The 21,323-nt window shown below is 37.1% G+C and overlaps 1 protein-coding gene across 1 annotated transcript in view; it reads left to right on the forward strand.

The window, feature by feature from the left end:
- Positions 1-21,323, forward strand: part of LOC125228594 (LIM domain only protein 3-like) — a 102,845-nt gene that overhangs the window by 47,851 nt on the left and 33,671 nt on the right. The window contains exon 3 of the mRNA XM_048133222.1: positions 16,931-17,016. Within this exon, the coding sequence (XP_047989179.1) occupies positions 16,971-17,016 (46 nt within the window). The 5' untranslated portion in view covers positions 16,931-16,970. The remainder of the gene's footprint in view (positions 1-16,930; positions 17,017-21,323) is intronic.

Raw genomic sequence — 21,323 nt, forward strand, 5'->3', positions numbered from 1 at the left:
CTAATACCTTTCACTGTTGTTCACCATTCCATCCATCTTTTCTTAGGCCTTCCACTACCATTGTATCCATCCACTTTCATATTTACCACTCGTTTTATAACATTGATCCATTACATGCCCATACCATGCTAATCTACTTCCTCTCAATTTCTCTGTCACTGGCGCTACTTTCAGGCTTCCTCTTATATACTCATTCCGAATCCTATCCAGTCTTGTCACACCACACATCCATCGCAACATTCTCATTTCATTCACATGCAGTCTTCTCTCATCATTCGTCACAGTGACCATAGCGTAATAAATACAGGGTGAAATAAAAAGTACCGTTCAAACTTTGCATGTAACTTTTAATGAACAACTTTTATTATGGAACCAATGCCACACAGACTCGAAAATAAATTTGGCTGTCCATAGAAATGAGCGACTTCATAACTGTCGAATGTATGAAACGGCCAAATTGTTTTTTTGCGATTTCAGCATTGGTCCCATAATGGACCTTGTTCATTATGACCTCAAAATTCACTATGCAAAGTTTTAACGGTCCTTTTTATTTCACTGTGTATAATGCATACTAATATTATAAATGGGAAAGTGTGTGTGTCTGTTTGTTTGTCCGTCTTTCACGGCAAAACCGAGCGATGAATTGACGTGATTTATTAGGTGGAGATAGTTGAAGGGATGGAGAGTGACATAGTCTACTTTTTGTCTCTTTCTAACGCGAGCGAAGCCGAGGGCAAAAGCTAGTAGGTACCTATATAAAACCTACATTTTTACAACGAAATGTAAATGTTGTGGACAAAGATTTGCATCGGTAAAAGTTGATCCATCTAAAAACACATTATCATGCTAGAAATCTAGATAACGAGGACCAGTTAGTATAATCGTATAAATAAAGCCTCAGGAACAAATGTAACAAAATTTAATAGACGTTATTATAGCACACATATCAGTTTAGCTTACGGTACCTGTATGTCAAATTAATGGTAATTGGTAATTATCCTGGATGTATTTATGGCGAGACTGGTTGAGCGGGGCGAACGCGATTTGAGTTGAGACGCGTCGTTGGAGGTGGTTGGGTGTTTCAAAGGCGTACACAATGAGTAAATGATAACAATTTTGAGATCAGAAATTTCACATTGTTCTCCTAGACTGGCATTCAAATCAGTTAACTGGAATACTACTACTATACTGGTAGTTAACGAAAATAATATTGGCTTCTTATAATCGATCGTTTATCTGATCGGGGTGAATCAAAAAATCGCCGAATCAAGCCGAAAGTCTAGGTCTCTCGCCAGTAAATAAATATTATTCATTAGTTAGTAAATTACTTACTTACATGTTGGTACCTATAACAACATAACTTATTTACCGTTTGTCTAAACTCACTGAATCACCAGACTCATTTTCTCTTAAGCCTGCTTTACAGCTCAGCCAATTATCGCTTCTCAAATCCCACAAAAAATAAAAACTGTTTAATAAGCTTTTAGCCGCTAATGACGTGATTCACGTGATGTCTTTTGGATGAAACCATTCGTTTTAGGATTTCACAGCTTGACCCCAATGACCAGTATTTCAAATTGCATAATTTAATTATCATAATTTATAATAAACATTTTAAATGCAAATCTTGTAAAACATTATGGTGATGAATGGAAACGCCCGGCAATATTAAGTATGGGACAACAGGTCTGCCTGTACTGTAGTGAACACTGAGTGGAGAGCACTGCAACGTACAGCGACTTATGGTGGTCACGACCCTCAGTCATGAGGTTTCGACGAAGAAGAAGAAGTAAACACTAGTGAATCTTCCTGCGAAACCGATGGTACTGGGTTCGAAACCCGGTAAGGGCATTTTGTTTGTGTGATAGACACAAATATTAGTAAGTCATTGTTGTTTTCTAAGCATATACGTAAATATGTATTTGTCTGTAAGGGGCGAATTAGAAGGGACTTTTGAGGTCATAATGAACAACTTTTCTTATGAGACCAATGCTGAAAAAAAAAAAAATTGGCTGTCAAAGTCACTATGCAATGTATGGCTGATCCTTTTTATTTCAGACTGTAAACATAGTCGCCAATTACCCACAATTCATGGCATTTATGCTTAGTTTGAGGCTAAATACAACCAGTTTTCATGTTCGTTCAAGTTTTTTGGTTAAAATAGCGCCTACGTGCTCTTTGGTTCAAACAACAAGCTACTTGTCATTTGAATCGGCAATATATTTGAATCAACGAGTCGATTTTATAAAAACAACCTGACACATATTGTTTTAAACATACGTTTGGCTGATTCAAACGGATAAACCGCAACAAGTCGAACTTGTTAAATTCACAATGCAAATTTCTCTCAGTGTACATTTGCCAGTGTAAGATGTCTCCCCAATATTTACTCGTATTTGTGTTATTAACGGGCGTGGGCCGCGAACCGAAAGATTCCATCAAATTACCTACTTCTCTATATTGTAAGTATTGAATAATTCCCAAGTAATCGCCGATAGCATCAAACCTGGGTGGCTAGCCGAATGGCACAATCGCTCACGAAACGAAGCGCTAGTAGATATCTATCTCTATCGCGCTTGCGTATTGGCGCGACAGAGCCAGCGGCGTATCGCTTTCGTTTGGCGTCGGAGAAATGCCATTCGGCTACGGGGCCAGGCACGCAAAGTCGCGACGCAATAAAGGTAATGTAGGCAAGGTATTTGCCAATATCCTCGTGGAGTGGCCCTCCGGAATATCTTGAGATTGTATTCCCCCTACATAAAAATTGTTCCCGAATAGAGATACTACCCGGATAAATATTCAATTTCACTACGGACGAAAAAGATTTGATACCTTTTGTACGTACCTAGCTTTATTGGATAGAGTTTGGAATGGAGTGGATAATCGTATTCATAGTTTTTTCGAAAGATTGTAAATATATCTCAGAACCGGTTTATTCGCAAAATTACTTTTGCTACTTATCTTTAGATTATCATTTTATTTTAATGGAAAAATTAAACAAAAAATGTTACCTATTCACGATCTTATATGTAAAAAATAAAAATACAATTTAGGTTACCTAAATAGATACTAATTATATTTTGAATATCACGATTTCTATCGTAAAGATACATTTAGCTACGAACTTTATAATGAAGTGGTTCCTGATTTAATAATCAATTTATTAATATTGAATAGCGTGTTGGCGTGTCTCATTTGTTCGCGTAAATAATTGGGTGAGTATAATATAGTATAATATACTCACCCAATTATATTATACAGAGTGATTATAGTGACAGTGAGCGATGAGAAAATAATCGGCGTATCCACTAGTCGATGGCGCCGGTAAGAAAACGACATGTAGATGAAAAGGGCAGCTGAATCTAATACAATCGGGGAAAGCGATACTCCGTTCTTTACTTAGGGTTGTCGACTACCTAATTTTTAAAAGGTCTTCGATGTAGGTCAACAATATACAGGTGAAATAAAGAGGACCAGCCATACCTTGCATAGTGACTTTTGAGGTCATAATGAACAACTTTTATTATGGCACCAATGACGACATCGCGAAATAGTACATTACGATACAAGTGCGTAAAAAAGGAAGTTCGAAACGAGCGGCGATAAATTAAAACACGACCGAAGGGAGTGTTTTAAATCGACACGAGTTACGTATTTCCTTTTCGCACATGTATCGTACGACGTTTTTCAGTACAGATGAGCCTCCAAAGTTTCCACCTGGCATATAATGAACTACTTCTCGCACTAGTGCGTAAAAAAAACACCATCTGTACTGAAATAGTAGATGTTGTTTTTTTTACGCACTGTACATCGTTGTAACATCTGTACTGAAAATGCTTTTTCAGTACAGATGGTGTTTTTTTACGCACTGGTATCGTAATGTACTATTGTCTGTTCCATACGTTTCAACTGACGTGATGCCGCTCATTTCTATGAAACACCAAAATTTTTTTCGCGATTTCACCATTTGTCCCATAATAAAAGTTGTTCATTATGACCTCAAAAGTCACGTTGCAAAAGTATGGCTGGTTCTTTTTATGTTACCCTGTATTTTAATTGTAGATATTACGGTATAGAAATTAAAAATAAGAAGGCACTTTAAATGATTTGTTTTGATTACCTACACTTTACTTGATTCGCTTAATTGCCGTTGATCCGCTACCAATTTTTTTTTTCCTCCCATATAACATCATTTCAAAGACCGCTTCCATGAAGCACAAATAAGGGTAAAACATTTTAATTAACGTACGGTTTTCGCATTAGTAAACATTTTTCCTCATTTCTTACTTAATTAAATATTATAATGACGGTGCGCAGACATTCATTTGGTATGCTGAGCGATATTGCTTCTGTATTTCATTTAATATCGTACTCAACGGTTACACAATAAAAGCGTAATACGTGGCTATAAAATGAAACGAACAATTCTATATTTATGCCCCATTTCCTATCACACGCTGATAACTATGGGGAAGTAGTTAAAGAGTAATGTAAAGTTTTATTGCGTTCCGTGATACTGGGCGCACAAAGTATGGCATTGTTAGCAACCCTGCGCGGGCTGCTAGGGTTGCCAGGTACAAATTTCCCCTGTAAACTGTAATCCCGTACTTAAACCATACAGTGAGGTCACTGTCCGAGCAAAACGGAAAACTGTGAAATTAAATGAACTAAGCAAAGGTTGACTTATTTTAGTTATAAGGCAGGCAGCTTGCAAAATTGGCATGCCAGCAAAGTACTTGCATGCCAGTAATTTTGTACGCGGCTGTCATGTCAGTTGTGCAAACTAAAAACATATGTATCGCAGACCTAAGACACGCCACAGCCAGTCTTAAAAATTCATAATCTTAAAAAAGATTTGTATGCAACCTGTCAGTTCAAACTGACATAATTTTCAGATTGAACTGACAGACTGCATACAAGCTTTTTTTTAAATCATGAATTTTTAAGACTGTCTGTGGCATGCCTTAAGGTGTTTATAAATCTCATCTACTCGTCAATCAAGTCTTAACATTTCTGGTATACTTTAAACAACGAACATTATTATCAAGACAATTATTTCTGACAGCTGGTAACCCTAACAGGGACGCCGGGGTATTGAATGAGATTGCTTCTTACTTCGGCAAATGGATCACGTAGTGGATGAGATGTCACAGTGTTTTAACTTATCCCAATTCGACTGATCTCCAGCCCGATAGGTAGACCTTTTAGATTCGATATTAGACTTGGGTGCGATAAAATCTAATGGGTATTTTGTTCTTTATTTGAAATTTTATGTTATGCGCTACTCTTAATACATACATACATACATTTTAACTGATATTAAGATATAATAGATTCATTTATTTATAAACAACATATAAAATAATACAATAAACACTTAAATTAAAACTTATAAATAAAATATTTGGCCCAGGTCTTGCTCGTTGGGTAAGGTGCCCAGAAGAACAAAATAAAAACGTTCATTCAGCCATAAGGCCACAAGGGCTCCTTTACACTTCAATGGGCACAATTAAATACGTGAAATGCGTAAACTTTACATTTTTAATTATCTTCAAAATAAAATAATAATAAAAAGAGATGTATAAAAATATCATAGTAAATGGAAAAAACTCTAGATAAAATGCTATAGGTACTTCATATGGTCTTTATTCAAAATTATATTCAAATTTGTCACTAATTTCGCGAATTATATACTGCATGTTTGAAAAATCCATACTAATATTATAAATGGGAAAGTGTGTGTGTGTCTGTTTGACGTTTTTTTAAGTCCATAGTCTTTCACGGTAAAACGGCACTAGCTTTGGTACGAATACGATAAAGTTCAAAAATAAAAAATGGAAAAAAATGTTTTATTTTTTGTAAGGGAGCTGAATTTTTTTTCATTCCAACCCTAACGATATATTGTTGATAGGTATTTAAAAATGAATTAACATTGTTTTTTGATAATATTTATATTTTCGTCACTCCTAAAGGAAAAAAAAGTGCGTCCCCCCTCTAACTTTTGATAGGCTAGTTTTTGAGAAAAATACTTTTTGCTCTCTTTTGTCTCTTTCTAACGCGAGCGAAGGCGCGGGCAAAAGCTACTAGTGAAATAATGTGGGTTAATCCGCGCGTGACTTAAAATAAGTTTAGTGATACATTCACAACTGTTTCTAATCCATAAAGCCATTTTAATAGGTGATAAAATGACCATAAATAGCTTAAGTTGAAGGATACGTATAATCAAATACGTTCACAGGCTGTAATTGGGAAATTCCCGCGCGGGCCCGGAGCGGGTGGGTGCTGAAAAACAATTTCACGCCAAATCTTAGCCTGTGTTTTCCTATTTCCTTTTATTTATCTTTTCTTTTCTTTTCTGGAGAATCAATTTCACGGATGAGTGTGGCGATGATCGCAGTTCAAAAAGCGGGCACGTATGCAGTGGACTTGTGTTCGGCGATAAGGTACAGTAACTAGGGAAGATTATCTTGTTTGTTTTGCTGATGTAGTTGTTACGTTTTGAGAGTTTTCTGCAAATAATTAGAATTGAAATGCCTAGATCGATATTTGTTTTAGACAGTGTAGGTTTTAGTTCCGTCATTCTCAAGACGTGAGGGCGAATTTTAATTACCGCTACTCATTTGTTTTGAGTGGAATTTCAGTTCTGATTCTAATTTATCAAAATTCAAATTCCACTGGATATAGAAGCGTCGCGGCAATTAGAATATGGACTAGACGATTGAGAATTAAAGAGTCGGGACCAACTAACGGATCCGTGGGTCAGTTAGTTGGTCATACGATAAGATATTCAGTGTTCCAAAATTTTGAAACCTGCCAGAGAATTGTAATTTTTTTCTAAATATTAATATAAGATGTACAGTCAGCTGCAGAGAAAAGGAGACATGCCATACAAATTTGTATGGAAAGGGGTCTACTTTTCTCTGCAGCTGACTGTACGTACGTCTATTCATTCTACCTAAGCCCTGTTGACTAACTGGTATCGACATACTTTAACAACTGCTTGAAACAGTCGTAAGTTAATTAAACAAGCGGGCAATAGAGTGAAATACCAATGCTCCCACACAGTTAAAAGGGAGATAATCCACTGACGGAGTCCGGTCCCGTCCGGGCCACCGTCGTCATTACCGGCGCGTCGGAACACTCGGAACCCCGTCCCGATAATAAGCTTCCTGCTCCCTGCTGATTGTGCTAACAATTAAGAAATAAACAAAGTAAATAACTCTCTTATTGCTAAGCGCTCGAGGTTTATATGTAGGTAAAAGCGATTAATATGAGGCCAATAACTATAACAATCGACTTGTAGTGTCAATAAAAAGGGGAGTTAGAAAATAAACAATGCAATATTAGCGTGTGCATAGGAAATAGATAGTTATTACCCCCTATTATTAAGGGTGAAAAGTTGTATTTTAACGCCGAGTGTGGAATTGAAAAACGAGCAAGTAAAAGGATGCTATAGTAACTATAGTATGAACCACGAGCGAAGCGAGTGGTTCGAGAATAGAATACTGAACTTGCGAGTTTTTTAACACACGAGAAGTAAAATGCATTTGCACCCGAGTGTAACACAAAACTTTTCCCCTCACTATAGCGAGGAAAGTACAACGCAAAAAGCGCGTTTATCACTGCTTCCAGTAGTTCCACAGGTGGTAAATCATCATCATCACTAGATTAACTCACTTTTATCAATTTTAAAGCAGAAAAATGACTACATTCAAGGTCAAATTACTTTATCCACTAGTGGATAAAATGCGTTTTTACCCGCTGGTATTGAAGGACAAAACACGTGTTTCCGAGCTCGGCTCGGCTTTTTCCCTAACTAGCTAGTTAGGGGAAAAAGCAATTACTATGCCTATAACGACAGCAATCACTCTACCATTGCTAGTATCGACAGGAATAAAGCGAGTAACTCACTGGTTGGGTCCGGTAGCATCCGGGCCGCCGTGCTCATTATCGGCGCGCCGGAACCCCGTCCCGATAATAAGCTTTCTGCTCGCTGCTCCTTCTGATTGGATGGCCGATGCGTGTGTTATCAGCGTATGCGGCGTGTGACACACGACCCAATTTTCTTTAGGACTCCATAACCAGTCTACTCAATTTACTGGTCCGCATTCTGCCAAAAAAGAGAAGAAATTAATAACCTAACCACAAAATATAAATAAAAAAAAAACGACATAGAGGACTTACCTCCATCAAACTTGGCTAAGAATACTCCTGACTACTTCAGCTTTCAAACATCAAAATCTAAATCTAAATTCGTTCATAAGTTCGGGAGCTACAATGCCACAGAGAGACACAAATAGTAATTTTATTAGGAAATAGTCTTAATGTAGATAAGCTTAGCATAGATAAATTGATGTCCACACTAAATGTTATTGAAAAATCTGGTGTGGGGAAAATTATATTATGTGCACTACCTTATGCAGAAAATGTATCATATGACTATAATTGTAAGATAGCTTACTATAATTCTTTAATGTACCATGCCATAGCTGTTAATAAAAAGTACCATTTCTTTGACTTAAATAAATTCATTGAGCGCTTCATGCTAGCTCCACGGAAGGTATTTTTGCCAAAGAAATTATTTGTATATTTAGTGGAGTTATTGGCCTTCAATATTGAGCCAAATAGATGTAATAGTGTTATATATAAGTCTCAGTCAGCTGACAAAGCCAAGGACCCCATGCCTCATTTAAACTAGATTGTAAGACAGCGGAAAAACACCTGAATATGAACGTTGTTCACCAGAATATTCAGGGTTTTTCCAGCAAAGAATTAGAAGTAGGATTATTTTTAGATAGTAATAATGTTGAAGTTATGTGTATTACTGAACATTGGTTGAAACAAGAACAGTTGATATTTGATTATGTTAATTTTAAATTAGCTAGTTTTTTTGCCAGAAAATCTGCTGCTCATGGTGGCTCCCTTATTATTGTTAAAAATTGTATGAAGTGTAAAGAGCGCAAAGATGTTGTAAAATATTCCATAGAAAGAACTATAGAAATTTCATGTGTTGAATTAGACAGATATATTATTGTATGTGTTTATAGACCACCATCAGCTGACTTCAGCATATTTGAATCTACAATGGAAAATGTTCTGAATTTAGTATGCAAGGGCCAAAAACATGTTATTGTATGTGGAGATTTTAATGTTAACTTGCTCGAGTCATCTAGTAATACTGTTAAAATGTTCTGTTTGTTTAAATCATTTAATTTATTTAATTTATTTCTTGAACCTACCCGGGTAGGTGTGACTAGTGCAACATGCCTAGATAATATTTTTTGTAACTGTGAATGTATAGATAAGAAATTATTTAACTGTTTTCATTCCGATCACAGCGGCCAAAGGGCAGCTTTCTTAAACGTTATTCATGATACTCCACAAACAATAACATATAGACCCATTACTGGATCTCGCTTGGAATCATTCAAAAATGAAATTCTACATAGTTTGTCTATAATACCATTTTCGCATTATGACTGTAATCATTTGTATCAAGATGTTTTCAATGTAATTCTTAATCAATTTAATAACAATTTCAAAGTGAAATCTATTAGTGGGTCAAAAGTTAAAACAAAGTTTAGTGAATGGGCTACTGTAGGTATTCACAAAAGTAGAAAAAGACTTTATGAACTTTATGGTGAGAGAGAGCTGAACAAGAATTCAGAATTCCTGGACTATGTAAGAAACTACTCAAGAATCTTCAAGAAAGTGTGTTTAACTGCCAAGAAAAACTTTATTAGTTCTAAATTGAAAGTGTCGGACAACAAAGTGAAAACAACTTGGAGTATTATAAATAAAGAAGCTGGTAAATGTAAATCACGCGATTGTCATGCAAGTCAACATTGTATCAGATAATCAACAAATAGTGTCGAACAGCGATGTTGCCTCGGCATTCGAAGATTATTTCTCAAATATAGCCGTTAACACCACAAAATGTTTACATTCTTCTGCGGCTCAAGCCCATTCATTACTTTGTGCTAATGTTAAGAAATGTAATAATTCATTTGAATTTAGTCAAGTAGACTCTGTAAATATTGTTAAAACATTCAAGTCACTCAATTTAAAGAAAACGGAAGACTTATGGGGAACATCAGTTAAAGTAATTAGTCATGTCATAGATATAATAGCACCTTACTTGGCCGTAATATATAATATTTCAATTTCACAAGGCACCTTTCCAGATCTTATGAAATGTAGCAAAGTCATACCGCTTTTTAAATCGGGTGATTCGAGTGATATAACCAATTTCCGTCCCATATCAATACTTCCTGTACTAAGTAAAGTCTTTGAGAAGCTAATGTTAAATGATCTACTGGGACACTTCAACAGACATAGATTACTTACAAGCAAACAGTTCGGTTTCACAAGGGGCCGTTCCACGACCGATGCTGCTTCGGTACTCATTAAACATATATATAATTTTTGGGAAAATTCTTGTGATGCAATTGGCATATTTTGTGATCTTTCAAAAGCCTTTGATTGTGTGGATCATGGAACGCTCATTTTGAAATTAGAACACTATGGTTTGTCTATAAATGCCCTAAACTTTATGTCTTCTTACCTTAGCAATAGAACACAAACAGTAGTTGTTAACAAAACTCGCTCTAGCGGGACTGTAGTCCAATTAGGAGTGCCACAAGGCTCAATTTTAGGTCCATTCCTGTTTTTGGTTTATATAAATGATTTGCCATGTATAGTGAAAAACTTTTGTGAAATAGTACTTTTTGCTGATGATACATCACTGCTTTTTAATGTTGACCGAAAATCTACGGATTACAATGTAATTAATAGCACGTTAGCTGATGTACTGCAGTGGTTTACTGTCAACAATTTACTTCTTAATTCTAAGAAAACCAAATGTATTCGATTTTCTCTGCCGAATGTTAAACCAATCGATACAAAAATACTTTTGAATGATGAATGCTTAGAGATGGTAGATACAACACTGTTTCTTGGTTTAACATTGGACAAAAATCTACAATGGAGTCCTCATATAAAGAAACTAGCAAGCAAATTAAGTTCAGCCGCATACGCCGTTAGGAGAATCAGGCAACTGACTAATGTTGAGACAGCTCGCCTAGTGTATCATAGTTATTTTCACAGTGTAATGTCATACGGTATTCTGGTTTGGGGCAAAGCAGCTGACATACAGACTATCTTTGTATTACAAAAGAGAGCCATTCGTTCTATTTACAACTTAGGAACACGTGAATCAGTAAGAGAACTCTTCAAAGAAATTAATATCTTAACTGTAGCTTCCCAATACATTTATGATAGTATAATTTATGTTGTTAAGAATTTAGACTGTTTCACTAAGAATTCTGATATCCATAATTATAACACTAGAAACAAAAATAAGCTTGCCATAAAGAAGTTTCGTGTCCGTAAAGTACAGAAGTCATTTGTTGGGCAATGCATTCATTTTTATAATAAGTTACCTGACACTGCTTTGAGATTACCCTCCCAGCTCTTAAGAACTACTTAAAAAAATCATTGATGTTAAAGGCTTATTACAGAGTCGAGGACTATTTGACAGACAAACATGCATGGCCCGAACCAGAAACTACAAAAAACGAATAGCAATTAAAATAATTGTATTATGTATAGAGGACACAGTTCAGATAAGAAAGCACATCAAATATTTTATATTTTATGTTGTGTAGGTAAATTACATATTTAATGATATTGAGATTCATATTATCTTTTTCTTCTATGACAATTTGATATGTTTTCTCTGAAGAAGAACGACGTATTATTAAGCAATAATATAATTTATTGAAATTGATTTCCATAGAGTACCTAGTCTGTTCATATTCTTTGATGAATACTTTTGCATGTTAAATTGTATGTTGTTATTTAATGCATGTTAATTATAAGATGTAATGTTTTGAAAAGAAGTTGCCCGCCGAGTTTCTTGCCGGTCCCATAGTGGATACCCCCCTCCCAACTGAGGGGGGACTGAAATCTTCTCGAGGCTGAGGCGTAGGGTTAGAGCCGGCGTAGCTTTATTTGACGTTCATATGCGCATTGTAATATGCCTACTTGAAAAATAAATATTTCATTTTCATTTTCATTTTCACACACACAGACAGACTGACAGATGAGTAGAAATTAAAAAATCACATCATCGTAAGATCGTCCCAATTATTTACATACCGGGTGAACGGGTGATATAAAAAGGTCCAACCATATTTTACATAGACTTTTAAGGTCATATTGAACAACTTTTTAGTAAGGGACCAATGCTGAGATCGGGAAAAAATTGGCTGTTTTATAGACATGAGCCGCATTGTGTCAGTCGCAGTCAGGATGTATGTAACAGCCAAGTTTTTTGACCTGATCACCCTTAGCGACGAGGCCAATAAATGGCTGATTGGACTTAATTTTAACCTATGAATGTTTCTGTTCTTTGCCATACCTACGACAAAAAAAAATTTTTTTAGCGATTTCAGCATTGGTGCCATAATAAAAGTTGTTCATTATGACCTCAAAAGTCTCTATGAAAAATATGACTGGTCCTTTTCATTTCACTTGTTCAAATTTCATGTTGATTTGAACGACGATTTTTTGCCGGGCTGTACTCAATTTACTGCGTGTATGTAATTAAATGGAATGTCGGGCGCGTGTAGGGGTTAAGTAGTGAATAACAGTGATTGTTTTGGCGCCCACCCAGTTGGAATCGGCTCTGCTGACACGCAATAGAAACGCTGTATTGCATTTATTGCTTTCGGTCTCAAATCATGTTGCTAAAATTTTGTTTTTATGTGGTCGCATTTTTAACCCCCGACGCAAAAACGACGGCGTGTTATAAGTTTGACGTATGTCGTCTGTGACCTTGTCTGCCTGTCTGTCTCTGTGTGTGTGTCTGTCTGTGGCATTATAGCTCCCGAACAGATGAACCGAGTTAAATTTAGTTTTTTGTTCGTTTAAAAGCTGAATTAGTCGGGAGTGTTCTTAGCCATGAAAAAATCGGTCCACTATGTTGGTTTTTTTTTCAAAACTTAAATTTTGTGGTTAGGTTATTATGTGGTCGCAATTGGGTAATATAGTTTTGAGCGGGTGAAACAGATAGGCCGTTCAGAAGCCGTCCAAATCGTCCGGCTCAAAATTGTCCGGGCGCCGGGTGCCCTCGGAATTGACAATTTTACGGGCGGTTTATTTCCGGACACCGAACTTCCTTGGCCAGTCCTCATCCTCTTACCCTCCCCTTTCATTGTTGACGGTATCCATTCATCACTTACAAATATTGACTCTGTTTTAAATCAAGTGTGTAATTAAAATATATCGTAATATTAAGTTACTGAGTTTTTGGCCATATGATATACGTTAGGTACCTACTCTAAGTAACTATGACGGAAAGTTACATTCATCCTATGGAGAAGTGAACAGTGCTTCCAAACGGTTATTAATAGAACCAAAAATAACACACAGAGGCTCAGGAGTGAGTAAAACCTACGGTAGATTTGAATAAGAGCTGTTCTGTGTACCATTTGTTCCATAATTGATACCTACTACACCACTCCGAGCTACTTACATAAAATTTACATTGTATGTAAGTGTCTTAAGCGAAAGCTTCCCAGTTAAAAGCTCTACAAATGCACTGAAAGCTCTTTCGCGCACTAATCCCAAACCTTTTAGCTGCAATCAAAAGCCCCGAGAGCGGGACGACACCGACGTGATGCTTGTGGAGGCGCCTAGGAATTTAATTTACATTTTTAATTAAGTTAAATTTTGTTCAGAGCTTTCACGGAATAGGAGTTTTCTTGATTAGAGTTCAGCGGCTGAAGTTTGAGATTGATTAGTGGGGCTTTAATTGCTGCCGGTGAATAATGAATACGATCAGTGTGGAGTCAGAAGGGACTGTTTAACAGATTACGACGTTAATGGATCAAATTGTTCAGCTTCACTTTGCACGTGTATGTTATTAGCTGTATTAAATTAGCACCTACACTTATTGCCTATGTAGTGTTAAGAATTTCACCAACGCCTTTCTTCCCGTAGAAGTCAGTAATCAGTATGTTTATTGCTTTCATACAAGTGGTGGTACATTATATTTGGTCACCTATGAAACCCTTTAGTACACTGCAATTTTAACTCAAATCTAACTACTATGTAGTCGAGACCGAGACTATGTCGACTGTAGGATATCGTCACTACTTTAAAAAAAACTTGTATCTTCGTCTGTCAATGAAAAGAAAATTGTAGTAAGTATGTATGGAATGCATATATGTAGATTTACTGCGTTTTAACTTTGAGGAGCAGCGTGAGATACGAGATTTTTTTCACAGTAGTGACGATATTAATTAACGAATTTCACGAATACGAATGGTCGACATTCAAAAATCGGCTCCCAGAAGCTAAAATTGTGGCGTAGGCGAGAGGCCGGCAACTTGTCACTACAATGTCACAGTTTCGTTTTCTTTCAACCTCTATTTGCTAAGAGTGGTTTCATGTTCTCTGCCTACCCCTTAATGGGATACAGGCATGATTGTATATATGTATGTAGCAGTACCAAATATAATTTTTATTTTCCGGCTTAGCGACAACGGGGTTTAAAAAAGGCATGTCCATAGTTTCCTCGCGCAGCGTAGCCAGTTGGTGAGCGGTCGGGGTGAATTTTAACGTAATGCTATTTAATTGATGGCGTTGATAACGCAATCATAATGGAGATACGGATAGTCGGCCCCACCTCAATAATACCCAAATGGGTTTCCGCCGCGTACTTATCCCAAATTACTGGAAGTGCCTGTAATGGCCTCTTCTCTCCGCTGCCCGCTGGGACGGCAGGACGTTACATCGATAATGCTTTCTGTACACGAGATCAAGGCCATCAAAATTTACTAAACTACCTATTCACGGACGTTACGCTATTATAGCCAGTTAGTTCACTTTACATCAGTAAAAATATTATATGTACAGCGAAGTAACTAAAATACTTAGGTATATCCATACTAATATTATAAATGGGAAAGGGTGTGTCTGTTTGTTTGTCCGTCTTTCACGGCGAAACGGAGGGACGAATTGTCGTGATTCTTTTAGTAGAGATAGTTGAAAGGTTCGAATTTATAGCGAGCGAAGCCGTGGGCAAAAGCTAGTCTGGTTATAAAATCGTCTCTCAAAATATCCCATACAGAAACCGAAATACCCTAATGGTGCCTTGTAAATCTGGTAGGGCACAAAAGAGCTTTACTGAGGTAAAAGCGAATAAATAAGAGACTTGTGCCAAGCACTTTCTTAGAGTCGAGTCGAGAGCCAGTGACGTACGATTTGACGTAGAATATTTTATCCGGGCCCGCGACGTCGCCATCCATTCCACTTATCCCGGCTCTCTGTTGAATTTTTGACACGTCGACCGAGGATGCCCTTTTCTGTGGCTGGTTTAGTGTGACAGCGCCCTTTAAATTTGTATTATACGGGCGTGAAGCGAGCGACAATTACTCCTTTGTCGGCGTCGCCGAGTCGCGGACGGATTATTGCAGGGCCCCGCGCTCTGACTGATTGTTCCTCAACGGCGATGACATCACGTAAGTATTGTGTGGATACGCTCTTTGACTGCTTTTATGACCGCACAATGGGAGTTAAGTATCTTCAGCGCCGCTCTTTTTACTGTCATCAATTTTGGATTACACAGAGCCCGTGCGGTCCTGGACTTATTCTTTTGTGTGCGATTAAATTTGTATTCCGAAATGAGATGAACCGTGGAGTGGATCACGGAGCCCATTACCGTGATCCGCGGAAGGGGCGCAGATGGCCGCCCCCACCCGCCAATCGGACCGAATCCGGCGCACAGCAATCCATATTAGATTTGCCCGCTCTCTCATATCCATTCTGAGATGTTCATATTTTATTGGGGCCAATAAAACGGATTCATGAATATGAGAAATGCATAACGAATACCGTATTTATGGTTGGAGGCGCTCGCTCGCGGATATGTCGCGGGTAATTTGATAGCCGCCTTTGTAACAGGTGCTGATGGGAATTTAGATGCGGTTATAAAACTTTTTTCATTCACCCGATTCGTTTAAGTGTGATAGCGGAGGCGTTGGCTTTTATTGACCATGTAACCGCATTTATTACGGATTTACGATATTGTAATATTTCATAAAATGAGAGCACTCCTGACTTATACTTTTATTTATAGATATCTAAAAAATGGAACACAAAATGAGTGGTTACTTGACTATGATTTAAAAACTGTATTTACTATTCGGCGGATTAAGCTAAGAGTTATTAATGTCTAAAGTTTCAATTTCCAGCTTTGTATGTACGTCTAAACCTTCACGAAGAAATACCGTCTGAATGTGCGTTTGTTATCCCTCTTACTTTGAGAATAAACTCTCTGTCCTGCACACAGGATAGAAAATTATAAAGGGGCGGCTGATGTTCACGAAACTTTAGAAAAGGAGTCGTATTGTGCGGCGAATATAGTAGATTTTTAGAGAAAACTTGTAGAGCTTGGTTGGTGCCGTTTGACAGCAGTTTGTCGGAGTAATAAGGTCTCGCGCGGAGTGGACGTAAGGAGAGAATATCGTTTATTCTAATGAGGTTGCAGTGAGACGCGTGCGCCGTCCGCTCTTAGCGATCCCCACATGTATTGCTTCTCGGCGAAAATTCTTTGTGTATAAAATGCGAGCTTCCGTCTCAAAGAAGCTAGTCGCACAAATTGTTTAAAACTAAGCATCTAGTAAAAAGGTCGGTTCTAGTTACCGGATTAAATATAACTGACTGAGTTTCTCTCTTTTATCTCCATCATGAAACATTTATGTTTTGAAGAGTTTTGAATGATTCACGGTTATTTTCATTAGACTTATATATTGACCGGGATATAGACCATGATTACCTTTTTGATATAAGTCTAATTTGTCTTATGTTATTGTATTTGGTCAGTGTTAAATAAAGGTAAATAAAGGTTGTATTATTGTTCCAGGTCTAATATAGTTGTGTGATGCAGAAGTGACGGCTTCACCATGATCCGAGACCCCCCGGCCATGCACAAGCCTGACAGTGCTCCCAGTGAGTATTCATGATAAAAAATTATATTTATATAATTAACCCCCATTTATATATATACCGAGCCAGATGCAAACTTTGTCAGTGACTACATCACTGAATGCTGGATGGGTACCTAAATAGACGCCCGATATATTGCGCTAAACAAAATACATACACAAAACGACAATTTCGTTTTGCTGACGTCAATTCTTCATATTAGGACAAACAGGTCGCGAATAAAACGCGGGAAGGGTTGCGCCATAAACCGGCCGGCAGTCCACGCGATATTAAAAAGGGGACGAATGATATTGCAATATCACATTTATGCGAAATGTATGTCGGACACATACAGATTGTATTGATAAAAATAAGCGATTTTTTATTGTCCACCCACAAAGTAATCTCGGATTGTAATAGCTCTAGGTTAATGTCTCAATTTCGCTTTATTAGCGACTTGTGCAGTTTTCTATCGAATTTACTCGCCGCTCTAAACAAGCAGCGCGCAGTCGCGAGTCCTTATCGTAATCAAATCGTATTTTACGCTGCTCGCTACGTGGTGAACCAATATTCTACGATATTGAGCTTGAGAGTGAATTACAGCGTCATAGATAGTGAAAAAGTATTAAGCTTTTGGGAAAGTGAACAATCTTTTGATTACTCTTTTATATCGGAGCTTTTGTGAATAATTTTAGCATTTATGCGGTTAGTTGAGTTCACTCGTGGAGGCGTGACATTCGTAATTCACATGGGCACGCTGTAGCATAAGCACAAGCAGTGGCGGAAAATTGTTTAGACTAGTCGCAGACGGCGCGGCGGCGGCGACTCGGCGGAAGCGGGCGGAAAGCGCGCGGAGGCCGGCCGCTCTCCGCGCCGCGCTGGGCGGCCCTGATAAAATTTATGGCCACTTCCCCTTTAAAACAATATTGAGGGCTCAGTTGGGATTTATGTCTCGCCGCTGCAGCGACTCAATTTATTCTTCAATTTTTCATACAATAACTCACACACGTATTACAAGTGATGGATGAAAAGGACTAACTTTCGGGCTTTAATAAGAGCTTCCAGATGCGAATCTCCAAATTGGATGAAGTTTATTGCCCACTTATGTCAGGCTTAAGTTTCTCGAGTCTTCGGAGAGAAAATAATTTATAGCGCAGATTGTCTCTACTTTCTACAAGTTTGACAGCCGTTAAGAAACAATGAAGTGCTTTACTGCCGCTGCAGTAATTCTGAAGGAGAAATGACACCGAGCAACTCGTTTAAACTGAAATCTTTGGCTGTAGCTGGTAGACAATTGGTGGAAAAGTAGGTCAAATCAAATAAGTGTGCAAGTCACTGTAATTTACTGCTGAAATTCAGTGGTTACTATACTCAAGATGGGGTCCGGGCCAAGAGGTCCGATACTTCATTTTCTACAATCAGACACTAACATCAAGTAATTAGGTAGTATTGACCATCGTAAAAACAAAATGGCGTCCATCGTCGTCTAATTTAGTAATCTAAAGCATCCTAAAATTGCATTACTTGAATAATCTAATTAATCACAGTAAATGATTAGGTACATTATTAATCACTTGTGATCAATGGTAATCCTGTCAATTAGATATCCCGGAACTTTGGGTTAATAAAAGAAAACACTAACTTTTATATAAATATTATTACCTAAGCTTCAATATAGAGCTTAGGTAATAATAATATCGCAATTTAGAAAGCTAGCTGAATCAATTGACTCTGGAGTCATAAAATCCTGGCACGAGTTATGATTTCACGACTCCAGCCTGCACCAATTTTAGTTTAGTTTGGAATGGTATTTTTATTATTGTGACATTTAGGCCCACTTGCAGGGGGTTAACCCTCCATTTTCGTTGGTGCAAGTGGACCTTAGGAATTCTTTTGTTCTAATAGTTAACAGCCAAATATAGTATAATAAATTTGTTGTATAGATATTGACGCTGATCACGTAATTGTTTACTCTAGATAAACATAATTCCCAGGTTTTACCTCGGCATTGTTAGTATAGCAATTATTACTATGTGATCAACTCCAAAGACGCAAAAAATTGTCTTTTCAGCAGCCAATTTTTAATGTGAACCTAGAATAGGTTTGTCCCGATAAAATGTTTCCTACTTAATATGTTCACGTTGTAGACTTTTTAAAAGCATCCTGTATAAATTTATTCATATTTAATTATTCATTGAAAGGTAGGTAATTATTTAGGTAATTGTTTTCTTACCTGTTAAAATAAGGTAGTTATTACTTCCCACGTAATAATTAATGCTTTGTGACGACGTGGCAGTATCCGACGATAATCTTATTAAATCTTATTAATAGCCGCAATTAATAACGATCGTTCTCATTTCGGATATCAAATTCAATTACAGCACGGTTTGAGCCATCCGATAAATTAAATTTTATATTTGCTCAAACAGAAAACTCTTTCCTTGGAAATCGTTTACCACTGCTATTAGGCTTAATTCAAAAATTAATTTAAACTTTTACAAGGTTGGCGAGCTCCGCCGTAAAGGCAATATCAATTTCATAATTTTAATTAAAAAAAACTAACTTCTCTGATGACAAAGTCGCGTACTTTTTTAATAACGGAAATGTTCGGTGGCCGCGCGCCGCGGGGGTGGTATTCTGTAGCGAATTTACGCCAATTAAAGCTGGAACACACTATCACACTATTCAAATTCGCCGTACAATAAATACACATTGTCGGCGATGCGACGACATGCTTGCAATTATACCGCGTTTCAATAGAGTATTTGCGCCGTGACGGCCTGGGGGTGGTCTGAAGATTTAAACTTACATTTTAATGAAAATTACGCCATGTCGGTAGATACAATTTGCCCGACTCGTTTGCGCAAATACAGGTGTATTATTACGTAAGTACTATAACAAAGTTACATTATTTATTAAAATAAAGTTCCTCAGATTAAGCAAAGAATATACCATCAGATAGCCCTGTGAGCTGTGACTATATCCGATACCTATATGCTCGCCACACGGTAACAGGTCTATCGTTTCTCGTTTCCTATAGATACCTATAAACCAGATATTTTAGTGTCAAAAATGATTATGTTTTGTTACTTTTCATAGGTACTGATAGATCGGTATTATATCTTAGAAGCATGCAATGTTATTGAAACCGTTAATTAAATCAATTTTCAAGTTCCTTAATCAAACAAAGGAGCAAATGAAACAAAATTAATTAAATGTGGATTTCCGTAAAGTAATTTCCGGTTCTCTAAATAACAAAGCATAAAGGTGTACCTGTACATTCATTATTAGAAACAAACTAGTTACGAAATAATTACCAAGTCACAATTTAGTTAAAACAAATGTTTAGTATGCCGACAATTAAATTACACCAGCAGGCGTGCTCGTTAAGTTTTTACATGCGTTAATAGTGATGTCCCAAAACTCCCGAATAGTGGTCTTGGCCGAATATATTCGGCTCTCTACTTGACCGAATACGGAATATTCGGCTCCTTCTCTCGGCCTGTCACCTGAATATTAGGCGGTCGAATATTTGGCGTGACATTCGTATGTTTATTATTTAGAGTGATATTTATTATAAAAACTTTGCTGACAAAGAACAGGGTTCGACAAGGTTTAAATTTTGTTGCTCAGACAGACAAGCACAGTCGCACGATAAATGATAAAACATCAGGCCGTTCCGTATCGAACTTACAAATAGTGATGCCCTGATGTTTTATCATTTATCGCGCGACCATGCTTGCCTGCCAGAATTAATTAATGTCAATAGTTACAGTTAATGTAAATCGTCACCACGATAAAAATACATTTATTTGAAATTAAAAAGTTCTCAAAATAGGCTTTCTTGTATCACAAATTTGCAAAAATATTTTTATATAGTAAATATAGTACCTAACGTTGGCGCTAATTCTTATTGTATTTTTGTTTTACCTTTAGTTAGGTATAAAAAAATTTCAGTATTGATCTTTCAGTAAAATTCGTTCGAATACCATGCATGTTTTTTTTTTTCTTACTCTTATGTGTTTATTTGTTATGCTTTTATGTATTTTTAGTTACTCAGTGCTTTGGTTTTTACTGTCATACTGTATATGTAATACTGGCACACTGTGTAATGTATTTGAAAAAAAAAAAAAGATAAACGATATAACGTCAGACCGTCATTTTCCCACTATTTGTAAGGGGATAGGGATGCACCGATGCGATAAAGTTTATTCAACTAGTATGCTACGCCCGCAGATGTTTGGCAAAATGGCCGAATAGGCCAAATACCGAATCTTGGGCCAAATTGCCGAATTTCGGCTAACGGGCCGAATAGGCCGAAAACCGAATAG

The sequence above is a fragment of the Leguminivora glycinivorella genome, chromosome 8, assembly GCF_023078275.1.
Source record: "Leguminivora glycinivorella isolate SPB_JAAS2020 chromosome 8, LegGlyc_1.1, whole genome shotgun sequence".
NCBI classification, from domain to species: domain Eukaryota; kingdom Metazoa; phylum Arthropoda; class Insecta; order Lepidoptera; family Tortricidae; genus Leguminivora; species Leguminivora glycinivorella.